The 20493-nt window shown below is 42.9% G+C and overlaps 1 protein-coding gene across 7 annotated transcripts in view; it reads left to right on the top strand.

Annotated features, from left to right (window-relative positions):
* DENND1A (DENN domain containing 1A) overlaps window positions 1-20493 on the top strand; it is a 546222-nt gene that overhangs the window by 299619 nt on the left and 226110 nt on the right. For all 7 annotated transcript variants that reach the window (XM_074395320.1, XM_039474808.2, XM_039474809.2 and 4 more), the window contains one exon: window positions 4549-4649. In XM_074395320.1, the coding sequence (XP_074251421.1) occupies window positions 4549-4649 (101 nt within the window). The remainder of the gene's footprint in view (window positions 1-4548; window positions 4650-20493) is intronic.

Raw genomic sequence — 20493 nt, 5'->3', positions numbered from 1 at the left:
GTGCACCTTTAATTGAGGACAGAATTTGCTAAAGTGCATCCAAAAACCCACCAGTGGTTTACTTTACAGTCTGTGTCCTGGCTAGACTGGCTGTTGGCTGTATAATTTGTCTAGTTTTGTCTGGAGTCTTAGACTATTCAACTGCTTCAGGGAAAAATCTTTTGGGGTGTCATTAAATGGGATTGATAATTGGCTTCTGATGAATATTCATTGTGACTAATGACTCTGGGCAAATTTTACACATACTATCTTTCCATTCTCCCACTGAGTGAGATTTTGATAGGATCATTTTCTTCAGCTTGCACTTCAGTTATATATTCACAATACCCCTTTGTTGATTACACTCCAAATTATGTACTTTCATTACTTTTAAAGTTTGCATTCTGTAAGGAATGAACATAGGCCTTTAGGACTTTTATTTTTAGAAACAGGATTTAGAGTTATTTTTTAAGTGTCAAGCAATACTTTATAGAACAGAGTGCATTATTGAATACAGATATATAGTAGGACTTTTCTTGTAATCAACTTACCTTTCTTAAGTAATGATGCACATAGTTTATGTCATTTAGTATTTTGGAAAACAGCCAAACAATTCCCTGTTTTGTTTGTTTGTGTTCTTAATCAAATGAGCAATGCATTTTATCCCAATTGCAGAGATTTGGCCCTTAGAAAACCCACTAATGAAATGATCAAACACCTTAAAACCTTGATTTTTTTTTTTTTTTTAATGAAGGATAAGTAATTTTAAAATCTTGATGTTGAGGCTGGTAGGTTTGCTTTTGAGGTTAAGAAGACATGAAAAGAACATTATCTGAAGATGAGATCTCTGCTACTTTATCAGTTAAAATAGGCTTTTGACCCAAACCAGGTTAACCTAAAAAGAGTCACATAATCAAGTTCTGTCTGAACCAGATTCATTCTATTAAATGACTTTTTCAAAGGGAATCACAAATCAATTCATGTGATATTGTTACCTTATATTTGTATGGGACCTTACAGATTTTGAAATGCTTTTATTTATTTATGTGTTGCGGAGTTATAGCATAGGCATGCGATTGAACAAATGGGTGAATGGTTGAATGACTTGGTTTTTCAAAAGTGCCATGCTTGTGTGTCTAATCTTGCTGTTGTTGTTTTACACTTTTTTTTTTTTTTTTTTTTTTTTTTTTTTTTTTTTTTTTTTTTTTTTTTTTTGAGATGGAGTCTCACTCCATCGCCCAGGCTGGAATACAGTGGTGTGATCTTGGCTCACTGCAACTTCCGCCTCTCGGGTTCAAGCAATTCTCCTGCTTTAGCCTCTTGAGTAGCTGGGACTACAAGCATGCGCCACCATGCCTGGCTAATTTTTTTGTATTTTTAGTAGAGATGAGATTTCATCATGTTGGCCAGGCTAGTCCCAAACTCCTGACTTCAAGTGATTCGCCCACCTCGGCCTCCCAAAGTGCTGGGATTACAGGAGTAAGCCACTGCACCCGGCCTGTTTTAGACTTTGAGTCATGTACCTTATTCTGTGAGACTCATGAAAATGTTCGTATAATACTGTTAAAAGCCAAACTACTAAACTATCTTTGGATTGTGAGTATACTCTAAGTAAAAATTATTTTTTATTTATTCAGGACACATCCCATTAACTAGTGCACACGTGTGTGTGTGTGTGTGTGTGTGTGTGTGTGTGTGTGTGTATTCTGTGCCACTGAGAACATGGAGATGACATCTTCTGTACTTTATAAGTCAGGAGACAAACATGCAGACAGTTATGGTCCAGTTAATAATGAGTGCCTACGGGCTGGGCACAGTGGCTCGTGTCTGTAATCCCAAGGCTGAGGTGGGTGGGTCACTTGAGTTCAGAAGTTCAAGACCAGCCTGACCAACATGGCAAAGCCCCGTCTCTACAAAAATTAGCTGGCATGGTGGCATATGCCTGTAGTCCCAGCTACTCAGGAGGCTGAGGCAGGAGAATTGCTTGAATCCAGGAGGCGGAGGTTGTGGTGAGTGGAGATCACGCCATTGCACTCCAGCCTGGGTGACCCCACCAAGGCTCACAGGTTTAATCCATCCCTTCTCATTCTATTTCCATAGGTTCCCGTTAATTTTGAGACTTTGTCTCAAAAATTAGTAATAATAATAGTAATGTTCGTAATAATATTAGCATTAGTAATAACATTAATAGTACTAATAATATTATGAATAATGCTCCGGTGTCTATGCATGCGGAGCAAGGGAAGGCTTTGAAGAGGAAGTGCTTACACACAGACCTGAGGAAGGAGTTTGCTAGAGGCACAAATCCTGGCCAGTTTGGGCGACAGGTGGAAAGGGAGGGAAGGAAAAGGAATACATGACCCTATCTAAGCCTGCAAGTGATATATTCCAAGGACAGACTTGGAGAAGACAGTACAGAATGTGGCTACAGTTGGCTGCTGTAAAGCTAGACGTGGGCTGGTGGAGCCATCCTGAGCCAGGCATGCCCCAAAGACTTCTGAGTAGGAATTGATACGACGGAACCTGCACTTGAGGAGGGCAGAAAGAGTGGAACCCTCCAGCCGACTTCAGGGTGGAATCAGGTCAGGTCGGTTCATTCTCCACTCAACACCAGCAAGGAGTTTTCATCTCTAAGAGGCCCTGAAGGGATTAGTCATACACACACACACATGAATGACAGCCTTTTTTATATGGGAACCTATGGAAATAGAACGGGAAGGAATGAATTAAACCTGCGAACCTTGGCAGGGTCTCTGGGGACATTTCTTGGGTGCCTGCTGAATCAGATCCGGTTCATGGCATGTACCTGGCTTCAAGAACAGGGTCTGGAGGAAAGTGTCCAAGCAGGCAGGGGTAGGGAGTAGCAGCCCTGGCTTTAACACACAGCTCTCACAACTGTGAAACATCAGCAGAATATCCAATTTAAAGCTGTTCATGTTACACTAACCTCTGGGATTCTTTTAACTGGGCCTTGGCACGTCACTCTTTTGCCACGTAAATGTCCTTCTGTCAGCAAAGGCCAGTTAACAGCTTCCAAAAAGGAGCAAAGTCCTCATGGGAACAGGCTTCCCTGAAACCAAAGAAACATTAAAGAGAAAAAGACAGAAAGAAGTGTGTTGTTGGCTTTTGTCACTTCATAGCTGTATCTCCAAAGGTTGACTTTTTTCTTTCTTTTCACTATATTGAATTTTGTAGCAATTGTATCCCTTTGTATTATCTTTGCTTCCTAAATTTTTAAGTATCAAATACTGATTGTATGATGTCTCTAGCTCTTAGGAAAAAAAAGTAATATAAAATAGTGGCAAGTCAAAAGACTGTGGAGAGGAAGGATTAGTCAGTAAACAGTGCCAGAGCAATTGATTACCAATGTGGAAAAAATAAATTCTCACCTCAGTCCTTAAACCTAAAGTAATTCCAGATGGATGGAAGAGTTAAATGCTGTGGAAAAATCTGGAAGACTTTTGTAGGATAAAGTGGTAGAAATCATAATGGAAGAAAATATTTGTCTATGTAATTACTTAAACCTTCTTTTTGCCCAGAAATCCAAAGAAAATTAAGGATAAATTATCTTCAAAAACATTACAAAATCTGGGTATTCTTTGTATATCATCAGTGATTGCTTATAAAGTAGTAAAAATAACTAATACTAATTTTTAAAGTGGGCTAAGAATATGAACAGACCATTTGTCTATTATATAAGTATAGTCAAGAAACATGACAAAATGTTCATCCTTAGTCATGATCAGAATAAAAGTAAAAGTAAGATAGATACAATTTTAAGGCTATTAACTTGACTACAAGGAGTAGTGCTAGTGAGGGGCAGGAAGGCCAGAATGGTGGTGTATGGCTGGGGATGGGGGGGTGTAAGGAGCCTCCATCCTTCATCTGTTCATTATCCTAACACATTTATGAGATATGTATTTATTAAGTACCTTGAAATACTTATAACCTTTGTCTCTGAATTCTATATTTAGAAACCATATATACCAATTATTGACCTGATATGATTATATTACTTAATAGTAGAAGAGTAGTTAAATATATAATAGCCTGGGAAATCATCGAGTATCATTCAAATATATTGTTTTCTAAAAATATTTAAAGAATATTCTGGATTTGTGCTTTTAAAGCATCATTAAGAGATACCTTTTTCTAAGATTATTTAAAGAAAAATGGCATCAAATAACATTCACTTTTAAGAAACACAAAAGAATACTGTATAGTCATCCTAATTGTATTTAAAAAGGAAATACATATGCTTGTGTGTGTAATAATCCACAATATTAAATCTTCCGATGGTGGTGGGTTTTTTTAATACCTTTCTCCGCTTTTACAGTTTTCTACCGTAAGTCATATATTAACTTTATAATCAGAAAAAAAGATTTTTTGAAAAGAAAGCTCTTACTAAATTTGAATTAGGGTGATTGAGTTAACATAGAATGATTTCTCCAGGTTTTTTGGCTTATCATGTAAACATGTTGAAGAATTATAGAATTGTATTGCTGTAATCAAATGGCGGTGTCTCTTCCCTTGGATTTGTTCATCGACCTCTGCTTTGCTCTGTTCCAGCTGACTGCCTGCATCCACGGGTCGGCGGCGATGCTCTACCCCATGTACTGGCAGCACGTGTACATCCCCGTGTTGCCACCGCATCTGCTGGACTACTGCTGGTAAGGTGGCTGGCCCTGTCCTCTGCTTCTCCTTTGCCCTGAACTGACCGGACATGTTAGATGTGTCACTTGTTAATGCAGTTGGTGACTCTACATTAAAAATATTAACTTCAACCAGCCTGGACACAATAGTGAGAATCCATCTGTACAAAAAAAAAAAAAAAAAGGAACCAGGCATGGCGGCGCAAACCTGTAGTCCCAGTTAGTCAGGAGACTGAGGTGAGAGGATCATTTGAGCCAGAGAGGTCAAGGCTATAGCGAGCTATTATTGTGCCGCTGCACTCCATCCTGGGCAACAGAGTGAGACCCTGTCTCAAAATAAATAAAAATGGTAACTTCAAAATGGCATGGATTTCAGACCACCTGGTCGCATGACCCTTTTGTTTCCAGTTTTCTTATATGTTACGACATTCTGAAGAGTACCAGAGAGTAACTTTTCCCGTTTCTCAATTTGGGGAAGGCAGTGCACCAAGAGGTTGCATGTTTGTTTGTTTTTTCCCAAGACAAGTTGTAAACTGGGGACAGAAACAGTTGAGATCCCCAAGGTCTTCAAGTCTCAGCCATGCCCTGACACATTCCTTAAGACTTGTACTCACTGTGGTTTGGGGGCACAAGCCAGACGCACGGAACCATCCGAAGTATTTGAGCATTTCACTGTTCGGTGAAACCAACTTCAGTGGAAGGAAGAAACAAAGGTTTTGGCGACAGCCCTACCGTCTTGGACAAGCCACTTGACTTTAAGACTTTGTTTTCTTATCTGTGAAAGGAAGTTGTTCAATACATAATCATGTAGAGATCAAACAAGATAGAATATGAAAGGACCCCATGTAAAAAGCTGGCTCATGGTAGGTGCTCAGAAAATGTTTCCACAGGCATATCATCATCCTCGCTACCTGTCTTCAATAGATTACCCAAAGTGATTGTCTGTGTGACCGATTTGATCTCTTTTCCTCATGAGTAATTTCTTTCTCTAGTGTAATGCAGTTAAAGACATTGTCTCCAAACAGCTGAAGTCAACAAAAGTCTATAAGGAAGCATGGTACATATGGAGGGCAAGGCACTAACTGCAGGCCGGATATTGAGAGCTTCAGGAAAGGGGAACCCATTTGAGGGTCATAGCCCTGTTGCTTGATGACAAAGGATGCTGACCACTGGTTCAGAGTGATTGAGTCCAGGTCAATCGTACTTTTGCTGGGATCTCCAGTCCATTTTGCAGTCATCTCACTGGAAAAGCTCACCCAGGTAGCCAGGTTGTCCAAGGAGCATGAAGGCATTCCACAGTCACTTCTAAGTAGAACGTGCTGGGCCCGAAGCCATAGGGATAACAAGGATGTAACTCAGGGCCATCATATGAAAATCAGTGGCCCTCTCTCATGCATAGTAGTAAGTGAATGGGCCTGATTCTCTCTTTATTGTACGTCTTTCTTATCAAGATGAGTCATCTTATCCGTGCCTTTCTCCCACCTCTTATTAGATTAAGGGGTAATGTATTTTCTACCATGAGGAGTATGGAATCTTGGCTAATTTTAAGTTTCTTCTTGATTCCTCGATGGCAGAACCCCACATGTTTTCACTATGTCTCTTCATACTTTGGTTTCTTTTGGAAGCTATTTTCAGTTGATGATGTACAGGTACTGCTGGTCTAGATTTTTGTGTTCATCCCTTCTGAAGTGGGTAGGAGATAAAGTAATGTTTGCAGATAGGAAAGGATAAAGATATTAACCCCTTATAACATATTCACCACGTGACATTGAATATTTGGGTTTGCTCTGTTCCTTGAGAAGTGTTTTCAAGCCCTGGGGCCCATCCCAGACCCTCCCCTGTATCCAGATCGCCACCATCTCTCCTTTTGTTGGAGACTCTAGGGAGTGCTGGACTCTGCCTGAGTGAGGCTGCTCCTACTACTACTGGACTCTACAGTGGGGAGACTGTTAACCCCTGTCCCCGCTGCCATGGTCTGGTGCGAGCTCCACCCTGTCATCTGACTTTGAGCACAGCCCCCAGAACTTTCCTCCCGCCGTGTCACTGTCAGCTGCTTGTCTCTGGGATCTTCATCACCCATTTGTTTAGATGTCCACATCTCCTTCCCATCTTATTTCCTGCTGTCTTCAGTAGCTTTAGAATCCACACTACTGGCCTCCCCTTATTCCCACTGAGCTCACACTTGCAGTGTTTTGTCATCTATAGCGAGGTTACTTTCCTCCCTTGGAGAGGCCATGGAGTAGCACAGACAAGGATAGGTCAGGGCTAAGAGGAGGATGTCTGAGTCCCTGCCTCATCTCCATGGTTGTCTGGCTGTGTAGCTTAGAGCAAGAGCCTTTGCCTCTCTGAATCTCTTCTCTGTAGAGGGCTGAAAATACCGCAACTTGTTCTTTAAACTTTCTAGTATTAAATATAAAACGTATGTGCAAATGTACTTGATAGACCGGAAGCACTATCAGCCACCCAGCAGGGTGACATCTGTGTCATTTACCATCTGAAGCTCACTCAGCCCCCTCTGGTTTCTTGCTGGCCTCCTTGCTCTGGACCTTCATGAGCTTTTTGAGTAGAGCAGATGTTTCCAGATGCTGGTCGTGTCTCAGGCACTGTGCTAAGTGCTTTGAAGACAGGGATGAGAGTCAGTGTCCAGCAGAAGGGGCACAAACAATTGGGTGTAGAAGATGTAGGCACACAAACAGGCCAGAACTGCTCCGTGGTTTTTCACCAGTTCCCTACAGGCTGTTTCTTCCCTGGTCTTACTGCTGACCCTAGGCTCCCCTTCCGTTTTCTTATCTGCTTCTTGTCTGGAAGATACTGCTGATGAAAGTCTGAGAGCCATTGCAGAGAGGACGTGCTAGAGAGTGGGGCTAACTGTGGAGGAGAAATTGCTCTGTCACCTTAGCTTGCCCTCCTCCTCTGCAGTCACCCTGAGCCCTCACTCTCCCCACCATGCAGCAGGCTCAGGGATGGGGATGCATTGTCATGTCTGGCAAGAAGAGGGGGTCATAGGGTCTGTGTTCCCACAACTGCCTTCCTTCTCTCCCAAGGCTGGTTACTTGCTGCCTGCCTGCCTCTTCCTCTCCTACCACTCCTGAAGGAGGAAGAGCAATCTGTCCAAAGCCACTTCACCTGGGCCGGACTGCTGTCTGTTGAGGATTCTCTGGGACCCATCTAGACCTCTGTTCTCTTGAGTATCATTAAACTCCTCTTTCTGCTGCCTCCTTCCTCTCCCTATACATGTGCTTAGGTGCCCCATTCCTCAGAGTCAACCTTTGCTTAAACTTCCTGGGCTTGAGCTTCTGAGCTAACTCTCTTGGTTTCTTCTCAGTGCCGTATATCTCCAAGGAAAGGACCAAAAGAACACTGTTTTACTATCCAGTAATGTTGTTGTTCAAATGAACACTTGAGGGGCTGGGCAGAGGCAGAGAGTGCTGCTCATAGAGGAAGAAGATGAGGGGAACTAGAGGGGAGGAGAAGGAACAAAACACACACCCAAGGAAGATGGAAGGGAGAGAGAGAGCAAGAAAAAGCAGGAAGAGGTAAAAGGAGACACATGTCCCCCGAGACAGAGTCCTGGAGTGACATCCAGCCCCCTTAGCATATAGAACCTGTTGCCACACCCTCTTTCCCCAGACACACAATATGCTCACAAGCATAGACCCCCACACAGACACATCCGCCTTCATAGACATAGCTCCCTTTCCCACAGATGTATGCCTCAGGGTCTTCCACAGGTAGAAACACCCCCCCATCAGACACCACACACCAGATGTGTGCCCTAAAAGGTAGCCTCAGGCCAGATGCGATGGCTTATGCCTATAATCCCAGCACTTTGGGAGGCCAAGGCAGGAGGATCACTTGAACCCAGGAGTTTGAGACCAGACTGAGCAACATCATGAGATCCCCATCTCCACACACAAAAAAGTTTTTTTAATTAACCAGGCATAGTGGCACACAACTGTAGTCCCAGGTACACAGGAGGTTGAGGTGAGAGGATTGCTTGAGCCCAGGAGATTGAGGCTGCAGTGAGCCACTGCCCTCCAGTCTGGGTGACAGAGTAAAACTCTGTCTCACAGTTTCCCCTAGAAGAGATTCACCAGTGGGTTTTCATGCCGTTATTCAGTCAGGAATACCCAGGGCTTCTTCAGAGATAGGTGGAGCTGGAAGAATCAATATAGTTCTTCTGCCAAGTAGCAGTACAGTTTAACTTAATTTAATTATTTATGTGAGACAAGGTCTCGCTTTGTTGCCCAGACTGAAATGCAGTGAGTGGCCCAGTTTCAGCTCACTGAAACCTCAGTCTTCCAAGTTCAAGCAGTTCTCTGGCCTCAGCCTCTCTAGTAGCTGGAATCACAGGTGCACACCACCACGCCCAGCTAATTTTTGTATTTTTAGTAGAGATGGGGTTTTTGCCATGTTGACCAGGCTGATCTTGAACTCCTGACCTCACATGACCCACCTGCCTCATCTTCCCAAAGTGCTGGGATTACAGGTGTGAGCCAGTGTGCATGGCCCAACTTTAGCTTTCTAGTATTTGGAAAGTTTTAGCTAAATTGTTAGCTAAATTTAATAGTTTAAAATGGGCTACTTACCTTTCCAGAACTGTGGAGGAGAAATTGCTCTCTCAGAAACATCAGTGACTAAGATAGCTGCCATTGTTGAACACTGGGTCATCTCCTTTACATGTGATGGCATTGAATTCTTCCAACAACCCTGCAAGGCAGATACTGTTAGCTCCGTTTCACAGGTTATTAGTACACCAAGGCCCAAAGAGCTTTACTAACTTTAACTGATATAGACATTATGTATTATACTCTATAATTAAATTTTTATTAAGACAATTATATGTTCACATAACACACAAAAAAATTGGATGTATATATGTATACATATAGAGAGGCAGAAATTTGGAAAGAAATACACCAAAATGTTTAACAGAGACTTGTGACAGGGTGGCAGGAGAGAATTTCTGCATGCTTCTTATTTTCCATGTTTTCAAATATTTCTACAATAAAAAAGGATGGTTTTTATAATTTAAAGCTTTATTTTCACAAATCAGTGTTTATTCTAGCCAATTGTTTTTTCCAGCTGCCATTTCTCTCTTCATGTTTTTTTTTTTTTTTTTTGAGACACATTAGATGTATTTTCCTGTCAAAACTGATCCAAGATCCTTTTTTCAACTCTCTCTAACTCTAGCACTCTGAAAAACTGTTACCAGCCTGACCAAGGGCAATGATGTTGGCAGGTCTAACTTAGAAGAGAAGACTTGGCAAGGAAGGCTGCTAAGTCCTTGTCATCCTAAATTTCCACTCCAGAAAATCAGAGTTGAGACTTGTATTCACTGGTGCCTGAGTGGGTTTTGAGAGGAGGCACCATCTTGGAAGTTTCTGTTTGTGTAATAGCAGTCTTTCTCCTGGTCTCTTGTTTCTGTGAAACAACTTTTTGACGTATGACCAAAGGATGATTGCGGGCCAGTGGGGACTGGTGTCTGTTTGTTAACTATAAGATGTAAGAATGGGCCGGGCGCGGTGGCTCAAGCCTGTAATCCCAGCACTTTGGGAGGCCGAGGCGGGTGGATCACAAGGTCGAGAGATCGAGACCATCCTGGTCAACATGGTGAAACCCCGTCTCTACTAAAAATACAAAAAATTAGCTGGGCATGGTGGCGCGTGCCTGTAATCCCAACTACTCAGGAGGCTGAGGCAGGAGAATTGCCTGAACCCAGAAGGCGGAGGTTGCGGTGAGCCGAGATCGCGCCATTGCACTCCAGCCTGGGTGACAAGAGCAAAACTCCGTCTCAAAAAAAAAAAAAAAGATGTAAGAATGATGAAAGGAAAGACTCCAAGAGAAAAAACAGATCCTCCATAATGAAGGGTTGATTTGATCACCTTCAGTCTGCTGCCACTGCTTTGGTCAGAGACAACAAATGTCATGAAATTTGAGTCAATGCTAATAATTTCATTCTATTGTGCTCAGTAACTTTCACCACCATTGAGTTTAATCCTTGGTGGTAAGAGCCAGCAGGGATAACCAGCATTTTAAGTGAAGTAGTAGGAGTCTGAAACATGTAAATTTGAAGGAGGTTTGCTCCTCTGCAGATGATTTAAATGTTAAGTATGTTCCCATGCAGGGGATACACAAAATGGAATCTGAAAACTATTATCTCCTGTAGAAATGAACTCTCAATTTACTCACTGCACAGGAAGGGCGGATTCTAGTCATTTTCACTGCCAGCAGGTGCCCTTTCTATGCATAATAGACTTCACAAGTGTAATTAACACATGATGACCGCTGCTGCCAGTTTTTCTTCAGGTACATGCTGCTAGGAGTTTTCAGGACAACAGTGTAGGCCGTAAGAGCTTTTTACATGGCGCCTGAAGATGAAGTCTTCATTGACTTCTGGACAAAGACATGTTAAGTAGGGCTGAGCCCAGACCCTGCTGTTGATACCGCAGTTCACAGTTGTTGAGTCCAGAAACCCCAAAAGCTGTATTGCACCCTTTAGTAGACAAGAGGCCATGACAGCAAAGCTCTAGTTTGCATGCAGCTAATAAATGAAAAGTAGGATGCTGAAAACCCTGCAATTATGTGGAAGATTCTAATTGCACATTCACAAATACAACAAACAATCATCTGAGTTAACTTTAATTAGAGCTATAATCACAGATTTTAATTATCTGGAAAAAAAATCAGTTTAGTACAAATGAGCTGCCCTAAATATTTCTCAAATTATTTTTTATGTGTCCCTTCCTATTTTTGGAGTGGAAAGTGCCTAGGTTTTGGATTCAGGCAGACCTGGATTCAAATCTTAGTCTTATCTCTTACATGCTGTGTAACCATTAAAAATCTGTTTTATCTCTCTGATCTGCAATTTCTTTTTCTGTAAAATGGGTATAACTTACCTCCTTTGAAGACTGTCTCTAACAATTAGAGATGTTAGTCAAGTGGCACCTGGGGTGATTTTGTCACCATTATTATAAATATGGGGCATGGATTTTGGCTTCCAGAAGGTTTAACTCACATTAAACATTATTTTTACTTCTGCCTTGAGAGCTCAGGGGAAAACTTTATAATTCATCTTCTCTTTCTATCCCTCAGATTGTTTTTATTTTGTTGTTTTTTTTTTTGTTTTTTTTTTAATTTAACTTGAGTTATTGTATGGTTGTTTTCATTTGCAGCTGTGGCATAAGAATGAAAAGAAAAGAAACAAAAGCAGATGGCAGAGAAAACGAAAGGAGTAAGACATTTCCAGCCCTTATGAATATTTAAAAACATGTGCTGCTGGTTCCTCTCTACTTTAGATCTGTGCCATTCCCCTGACTTTGAAAGTGAAAACGAGAATGTTCCCTACCTTAGCTGATGGTGGCCTTGACCTTGGCCAGTGATAGGAAAGCCTTCCTATTTCTGGGACAAAATGATTAACTTGCTAATGAGAGTCAGCATTCCCTTTCATAATAATCACCATCCACTGAATACTATGTATATGACAAGCTCTTTATAAACATCATTGCAAATCTTCAAAATCAAGCTGCAAGGTAAATATTATTAGCTCCATGTATATTAGGAAATTGAAGCTCAGAGAGGTTTAGTGACTTACCTACTCTCACACAGCCAAGAAATAGTAGAGCCTGCACTTGAAATCCAAGGCCATCTGATATTAAAGCTCTCCTTGCTAATATCCTCCAAAGTGTTAGAGAATAAATTGTACCCATCACCAAGATTTTGTGAAAAAATTCTTCATTCTTCTTGATGACTTGCTAATTGTAGACGTATGTTGTCATTCATTAATTATTCATTTATTCAGCAAATATTTATAGAGCACTTATTATGTACCAGGCACTATGCTAATTAAATTTTGCTAATAAAAGGTCCCAGTAGAAGCCATATGGTATTTCTCATGTAAATTTCTTTTCCCCCTTCCTTCTTCAGAAGTAGTCTTAAATAGGGACCGCAAATCAATTCCCAACTTGAATTGTATATTTGGTTTATTCTAGGCACTTATTAACACACATTTGTGATAAAATATTTTCAAAGCAGATCAAGACAAGTTCATGCTTTTCCCTAAAAGACAGTCAGGTCAAAAACAAAGTTAGTAGCTAGCTCCTGATGCTTTTTGAGGGCATCATTGAACTGAGAAGTCAAATAGGATATATACAGTGAAGGTTTGGATTTTGCATTTGACTTTGCAAAATGCCTCGTATTTCTTGGGATTTCCAGATGACTCTGGAAGCCATTCTTCCTCTCAGAATGGAGATGCTCAAATTATCTCTGAGAGATGCTAGTTTCAGTCCCTTTGTTTGCTGTATGTAGGGTTCTGAATCAACCCCCACATGCTACCTCACATATTCCATGTGGGATTTTCAGCAAAAGGTGCACAGTCCATATAGGTGATGGAGCAGCAGTCTGGGCACAGCCCTGAAGTGGCATCCAGTTAATCAGATCTGCACCCATTCCAATCACTATCACTATCTTCATCAATGCCACAAAGTTTTGCATAGGAAATAGATCAATGCTAGATTAAGTGGAGTTGTTGATATTCTTGGTGGCAGAGGCAGAAATCAAATGGAAATGTGGTGCAGCAGAAACAGGGAAGTCTGGCCCTCACCTGCCTTCCCCATTTACTAGATTTGAGGTCACTGAGCCAACGTTTTCAGTTGGAAGTGAAAAGTGGTTACTCCTGACACAAAGTAGATGCTCCGTAAATAGTAAATACTATATATTATTCATAGCTGATAAGTAGTCAATATATATTAACATATCTGTGGGTGCTAAGAATTTCACCTGAGACCAGGCATGGTGACTCCCAAAGTAATCCCAGGACTTTGGGAGGCTGAGGGGTGGATCACTTGAGGCCAGGAGTTCAAGACCAGCTTGGGCAGCATAGTGAAACCCCATCTCTACTAAAAATAGAAAAAAATAGCTAGGCATGGTAGTACATGTCTGTAATCTCAGCTGCTTGGGAGGCTGAGGCACAAGAATTGCTTGAACCTGGGTGGTGGTGGTTGCAGTGAGCCAAGATCATGTCACTGCACTCCGGCCTGGGTAATAGAGCAAGACCCTGTTTTGGAAAAAAAATTTCAACTGAATATTTTTGCATCATCTAAATATATAGACTTAACAGACAGGATAGAAGTGGAATAGATAGACTGCTGTGGCCAATATTCTCTTATATATGCCAGACTCTGGGCTTTCTAGCTTTAGTTAAAGAGTGGGTTCCAATAAGTAAGCAAAAGCTATGTGTCATTGCCATTTTGCAGCAAGTACTTATGTACTTACTATGTTCCTGGCAGTCAGTGGGTATAGGAAGATAGGTGCTCACAGATAGTTCTGGATCTGGGGAAACACTGCTTCACCAAAGAACTCAAATATCCAGTTAAGACTGAGAGATCAGAGATTTTTTTTTTTTTTAAGCTGAGAAGCAGCAATGTGCCAAGAGTGGAATGGTGCCATTGTGACAGCTCATCTGGGAGGAGCTGGAGGGGCTAAGGACCGGGAATTTAGTTTCAGACAGAAGAGGGAGGTTGGGCTCTGTGGTAGGACCGATGGTTAGGAAATGCATGCATGCACACACACACACACACACACACACACACACACACACACACACATTTGTGTTGGTTTAATGATCAGAAATCATAGATTGCTAGTTAGGTAATTCCTCAACTGAGATTTGACCAAACTTGACCCTGAGGCTTGAACAGAGAGGCTGAGTGAGATAAAACAGTTCAGATTTGGAAGTCAAAGTCTTGGGGTCCAAATCCTAGGCTCTGGTCCTACTAAAGATGTGACTTTGAGTGAGTCACATCTTCTGCCTAAGACGCAGTATCTTCATTTGTGAAGCCATTGCCAGGGAGATAGCTAAAAGCATTGCTTTACATGAAGAGCCTGGCACCAAGGAGGCAACTGGAAAAATGTTAGGTGATAACAGGTAAGAGTCCTGTGTTGAGATGCACCTTCATTTCCTTGAGCAGCACCCACAACCAAATGTGTCAAGAGCCTTGTACAATTTTTTTTTTTTTTTTGAAATGGAGTCTTGCTGTGTCCCCCAGGCTGGAGTGCAGCAGTGTGATCTCAGCTCACTGCAACCTCCACCTCCTGGGTTCAGACAATTCTCTTGCCTCAGCCCCCCGAGTAGCTGATATTACAGACATGCACCACCACACCCAGCTAATGTTCTGTATTTTTAGTAGAGAAGGGGTTTCACTGTGTTGGTCAGACTGGTCTCAAACTCCTGACCTCAAATGAACTGCCTGCCTTGGCCTCCCAGAGTGTTGGCCACCATACCCAGACTGGACATTTTTGATGTAAACTATTTTCCAAGTGGAAAATGAGGTAGAGAAGAGACTGGGCACTTTGTATTATCTGTGTTACAGATTCTGTGGGAATCTATATCTATCAGTACTATAAACTCTATAGGGAAACTGTCTTTTCAAGTTCTCTGCTGGATTTTTAAAAATTGAAATATAATTCACATACAACAAAATTCACCCTTTTAAAAGTATACAGTTCTGGCCAGAACTGCGGTGGCTCACACCTGTAATCCCAGCACTCCTGGGCAGATTGCTTGAGCCCAGGAGTTCAAGACCAGTCCTGGGTAACATGGCAAAACCGTGTCTCTAAAATAAATCAATACAAAAATTAGCTAGGTGTGGTGGTGTGTGCCTGTAGTTCCAGCTCCTTGTGAGGCTCAAGTGGGAAAGTCACCTGAACCTGGGAAGTAAAGGCTGCAATGAATTGTGATCATGCCATTGCACTCCAACCTGGTCGACAAGAGAGACCCTGTCTCGAAAATAGATAAATAAATGTATACAGATCAGTCGTTTGTTTTATATTCCAACTATCTAATTCACTATCTATCTAATAGATATTTAGGTATCTCTAACCTAACGAATATCACCACTAATTTTAGATACATTAGGTTTTTAATACATTCTATATTGTTAGTAAAGTAATACATTCTTATTATAAAGAACTTTTTTAGGCTGGGTGTAGTGGTTCGCGCCTGTAATCCCAGCACTTTGGGAGGCTGAGTCAGGTGGATCACTTGAGATTAAGAGTTCGAGACCAGCCTGGCCAACATACTGAGATTCCATCCCTTAAAAATACAAAAATTAGTCAAGCATGGTGGTGTGCACCTACAATCCCAGCTACTTCGGAGGCTGAAGCAGGAGAATCACTTGAACCCAAGAGGCGGAGGTTGCAGTGAGCCGAGATCGCACCCCACTGCACTCCAGCCTGGGTGACACAGAGAGAGACTCCGTCTCAAAATAAATAATAATAAAATAAAATAAAAACTTTTTAAACCTTTCACAGTACATATAGCAAAAAGCAAAAGTTCTGTAAAAAGCGGGTAGTCTGTGTAGATGTTTGCCATTTGACCTTTAGCCCTGTCCCCCAGAAGGCACCAGTGCCAGGAGTGCAGCGGGACCGCTCTCATCTGGCCTCAGCAGTGTCACTCCCAGCAAGACTGAGACTCGAAGGGTTAAAGAAAGCAAGGTGTCCCTTTAACACAGGAGTGACTTCCCGGATTGGGAGAATGGTGCTTGTTGGCTCAGCCACCCATGCTTTGGGGAGCTGTCTGAACCACAGCCTAACTACCTCCTGACTGCTGTATCTGCCTCTGAGCATCTGGACCTGCCTGTGCTCCCACCTTCCCCAGCCCCCTCCTGCTGCCTGGTGTTAGGAGAGGTAACAGCCTGCCTCCCCTGCCCGAGTTTCAGCTGGCCTCCATGCAACGTGGCTGGCCCTGACTCCTGCTTACCTGCCTGAGCATTGGCCTGGTTTTCCATTTCTCACGACACGTTCTGTATGTGAGTGACACATTCCTCACTCCCCGCCCGCCCCCCGATTTGGAGCCTGACTTGAACCCAACACTTAGAAAACTCTGGAAGTTCTAAGTTCTGGGGCACAGTATAGGGGGCTCTGTAGCAACAACACTCTAGATATGTTCCTGGGGGCCATAGATCACTTGTAAGATGGGGGCCACAGACTGAGTAATGTCAGAGTTACAGGAAGCTTCAGCAGTATGTCAAGTGACCTCATGGCAGGGCTTCTGGAGATAATGTGCCTGCCTCTTTCAGGTGCTGGCACCAGGTACAGTATGTGCAGCACCAGCACAGTGATAGGCTCTGAGTGATCTCTCAACAAGTGTGGGTTCATCTTCCCCTTAAACCATGATGGATGGAAAGGCAAGGCTGAAAAGGGAATTGGATGCTGTGCACATGGGATGAGTCCTAGAAAAACAGCAAGAGAAAGTCTTCTCCTGTTATTACCAGTTGCACTATTTTTTAATACATTTTTTCTGTTACTTTCTCTTCATTTCTATCTTCATAAACCTCTTTCTTTCCTTTATTTGTTTTATACCTCATTCATTCCTTTGTTTCCACTGGCTCTCATGGGCTGCTGGTGGCTCACAACTTGAGACTTCCTTTCCGCAGCTGACTTTAGCTGTTATGGTTCTCATTGAATTCTCTGTGGCAGCAGAGAGCCCTGTCTCCTGACCTTTTCTCTGTGATTAACTTCTCCTGCCGCCGTGGTCTTAGCCATGGAGCCCTTCCTGATGTTTTCCAAGTCTGTCGCCTTCCGGTAGGCCGGGGAGGCACAAAAGGGCGGGCTACCCCAGGCTTTGATGTTGACCTCTCCAGATTTTTGTCCAGGCATTATCTTTGTAACTCTTGTGTTCATTTCTGTTGGATCCAGTGGCTTGGGTCTCTAGAATGCTTCTCCGCTGCACGCATCCATGTAGGTTACCCCAGGAAGCCACAGAACCACACTCAGAAGGGCATTGTCCTCCCTCTCCCAGTCACTGATCAGGTCCAGTGATACACGTGTCTTGCATTAGCAAACCATCCTCAGTGCCCACTGGACACTGGTGCACACTGAGCTCACCTCTGCTGCGGCGGGGCCCCGTGCTCTCGCTGCCGAAACCACAAATGGAAACTAGGCCATCTCTTGCTTTTCTCCTAATCCAAAATTGTTCCTGGTCTCCTCATAGATTCTCCTCCTCTTTGCTCATCAATCAGGGAGGGCTGGGTTGGATACCAGGAAAGACATTAAACACTTTTTCCTCTGGAGGGGGAAAAAAGAAAACTTGCCTACCTCATGTCAGTCACCCCATACTTTCTTATTCCCCATCCAGCCATACTTTCTGCTTCTCAGCAGCTGTGACCTTTGTCTAGTCACTTAACCTCTTTGAGCCATGGGTTCCTCTGTGAATTATGGACACCCACCTTTCAAGATTGCTGCAGAGATGAGATGAGGTCATCTCAGGCGCTTCCATTGTGTACCTGATGACACCCTATGCATCTCCTTGTAGTGGTCTGCGCATGTACAGTAATGTGCTTATTTGATCTGCCATTAACTGTGAGCTTCACGTGGGGACCAGATCTATTTTTCTCTCCTCTTGCCCCAGCCCAGCCTGGTGCCTGATATTAGTGATACCTGTTGACTGACTAGCTGACTGACTGGCCTGTGGAAAACACTTTTCCCTCCCCAGGAGCCTTTTCAAAATTCAAGCTCCTGAGTGGCTGTTTTTCTCCTGTGGACACCATGAAACACCTCACAACCTTGTTTCCCTCTTTGGGTTGGTGGCAGAAAGTTCAGACCCAAACCTGTGACCATCCCAGCAGGTGTCCCAGCATGAAATGGAAACCTAAGCTCACCACAGCTTCCTTTTCTTTCCCCTTTGGCTCCTATTTCTTTTCATACTTTTGTTGCTATGTTGAAAATATTCATATAATTGCCTTAAATCCTGTTTAGAACAGAAAAGAATATCAGTCAATTCCAGCTAGTAAGGCAAATATAGTTTTATTCTGGCTATGAACCCACTAGCTGTTTTACTTTTTAAACTATAATTATCAAATAACTGGTTTTTGTCAAGTGTAGCATAATGGTTAAGAGAAGTCACTGGCAAGTAAGAGTAGTGTAAGAGATTGGAAGTAGGAGAATCTGGGCTGGAATCACCATTAACAGGGTGACTATGGGCAATTTTCGAGAATGCCTTTTTAAGTCTGTAAAATGGCCAGGCACAGTGGCTCACACCCATAATCCCAGCACTTTGGAAGGTCAAGGCAGGTGGATCACCCAAGGTTGGGAGTTCAAGACCAGTCTGGGCAACATGGTGAAACCCCATCTCTACTGAAAATACAAATATTAGCCAGGCATGGTGGCACACACCTGTAATTTCAGCTACTCAGGAGGTAGAGGCAGGAATATTGCTTGAACCCAGGAGGTGGAGGTTGCGGTGGGCTGAGATCGCACCACTGCATTCCAGCCTGGGCGACAGAACAAGGCTCTGTCTGTCTCAAGAAAAAAAAAATCTATAAAATGGGTGGTATAAATTTGATTATTTGAGGATTAAATGAGATAAGGTGACTAGAGCCTCCAGTGCAGCCCTTGGGGTGTGGTGTGTGCTCAATAAGTAGCAGCTTGACTGTCTTTGTCTTTCCTGCTCTGCACATGGCACCACAGGAGGCTCTGGGAAACAGTATTCTGTGCTTCTGTGATTGACAATGTAGAATCACCCTTCAAATCAGCACATGCTTTATGGCAAGTGGGTAACCCAGACAAAAGCCCCTCCCAAGAGGGTGTTAGCCACTACTGGGCGAGCCATCTGAGAGACGGGCAGCATGGCTTCAGCAGGACTTGAAGGAAAAGTGAAGCTGAGGCCTGCGGGACCACCATGTGACTGGGAGCTCAGAGGCACTTATGGGACTAGAAGCTTCCTGTGATGGAAAAGGTAGCAGGGGAGGAGGAGCTAGACAGAATGTGGAAGGTCCTAGGTCTTGTCACAGCTGCTGGCTAGGGGAGCAGGTTAGAGAAAACCATCTAACCACCTTCCTCTGCAGCCTGTGGGAGTGCTGGTCTCCAGGAACTAAGAAGCTCATTTTATCCCCACATCATGGGCTTGGGTTCTAGTCCCAGTTCTGCCAATTACTAGCTGTGTGACGTCAGAGGAATTATTTAACTTCTCCAATCTTAGTTTTTCCATCTGTGAAATGGTATTTCTGATAATACCTGCCTTATTCTACTGTGGTGAGAATCTAATGAGAAAATGCTTGTCAAGCCTTAGCCTAGTGCTGGCTCTTGGCAAATTTGCTCAGTGGTGGCTGCTCTTGCTGGATTCTTGTCCAACACTGGCCGTACCATTAGCCTGAAGAGCATTTATCTTGTCGCTCTTAAGTCCAAAACTATGATCATTCGCCTTCTCCAACAAGATATGTTCTCTGGTGTTTGTTCTTGTTCTTTTTCCCATTCTTTTCTCCTTTAACCTCTCTAACAAAGCCAGGCTCATTATTTCTAGCAGAATTTAAAACCACAAGACAATCTATGTTTGTACATTTGTGTCTTTTACAAAAAAAAAAGAAAGCAAGCAAAGTTCACATAAGACCTCCTTCAGATTTTTTCTTTCTGCCTGTGGGATCTCCTTTGCCTGATCAGAGTATTTGGTTAAGAAGGTGTTGGGCCTCTGAGAGGTAAGGTGGCACTGTGATATGTAGATTGTGATGTGGATACCTATGTGTTTATGTGAAAAACAGAAAAGCAGTGATCTTTCCAGATCCCTGGGCTGTCCTAAGCTATGTTCCTTCATGATGGCAGAGGCGTTGCCCACCTGGGGGTGGAGGGCGCTCCTACCTCTCCCTTATTTTCCTGTCTCCTCTCGCTTCATCTTGGGAAGCTGTATTTTTTTTTTTTTTTTTTTTTGAGCAGCCAGTATTCTTTATTTTACTGGACTCATTTCCAGTTAGTAGCTGCTCGCCTCAGGGGAACATGATTTAAGAGGGCTCTGGTTATCTGGGGGAAAAGAATTAAATTGTGAAAGTGCTATAATAATGAATGAGGACTACAAGATTGATAGTAAGTCTGC

The sequence above is a fragment of the Saimiri boliviensis genome, chromosome 2 (assembly GCF_048565385.1).
Source record: "Saimiri boliviensis isolate mSaiBol1 chromosome 2, mSaiBol1.pri, whole genome shotgun sequence".
Taxonomy (NCBI): domain Eukaryota; kingdom Metazoa; phylum Chordata; class Mammalia; order Primates; family Cebidae; genus Saimiri; species Saimiri boliviensis.
Note: the sequence above shows the minus strand (reverse complement) of the source record. Positions and strands in the feature narration are given on the sequence as shown.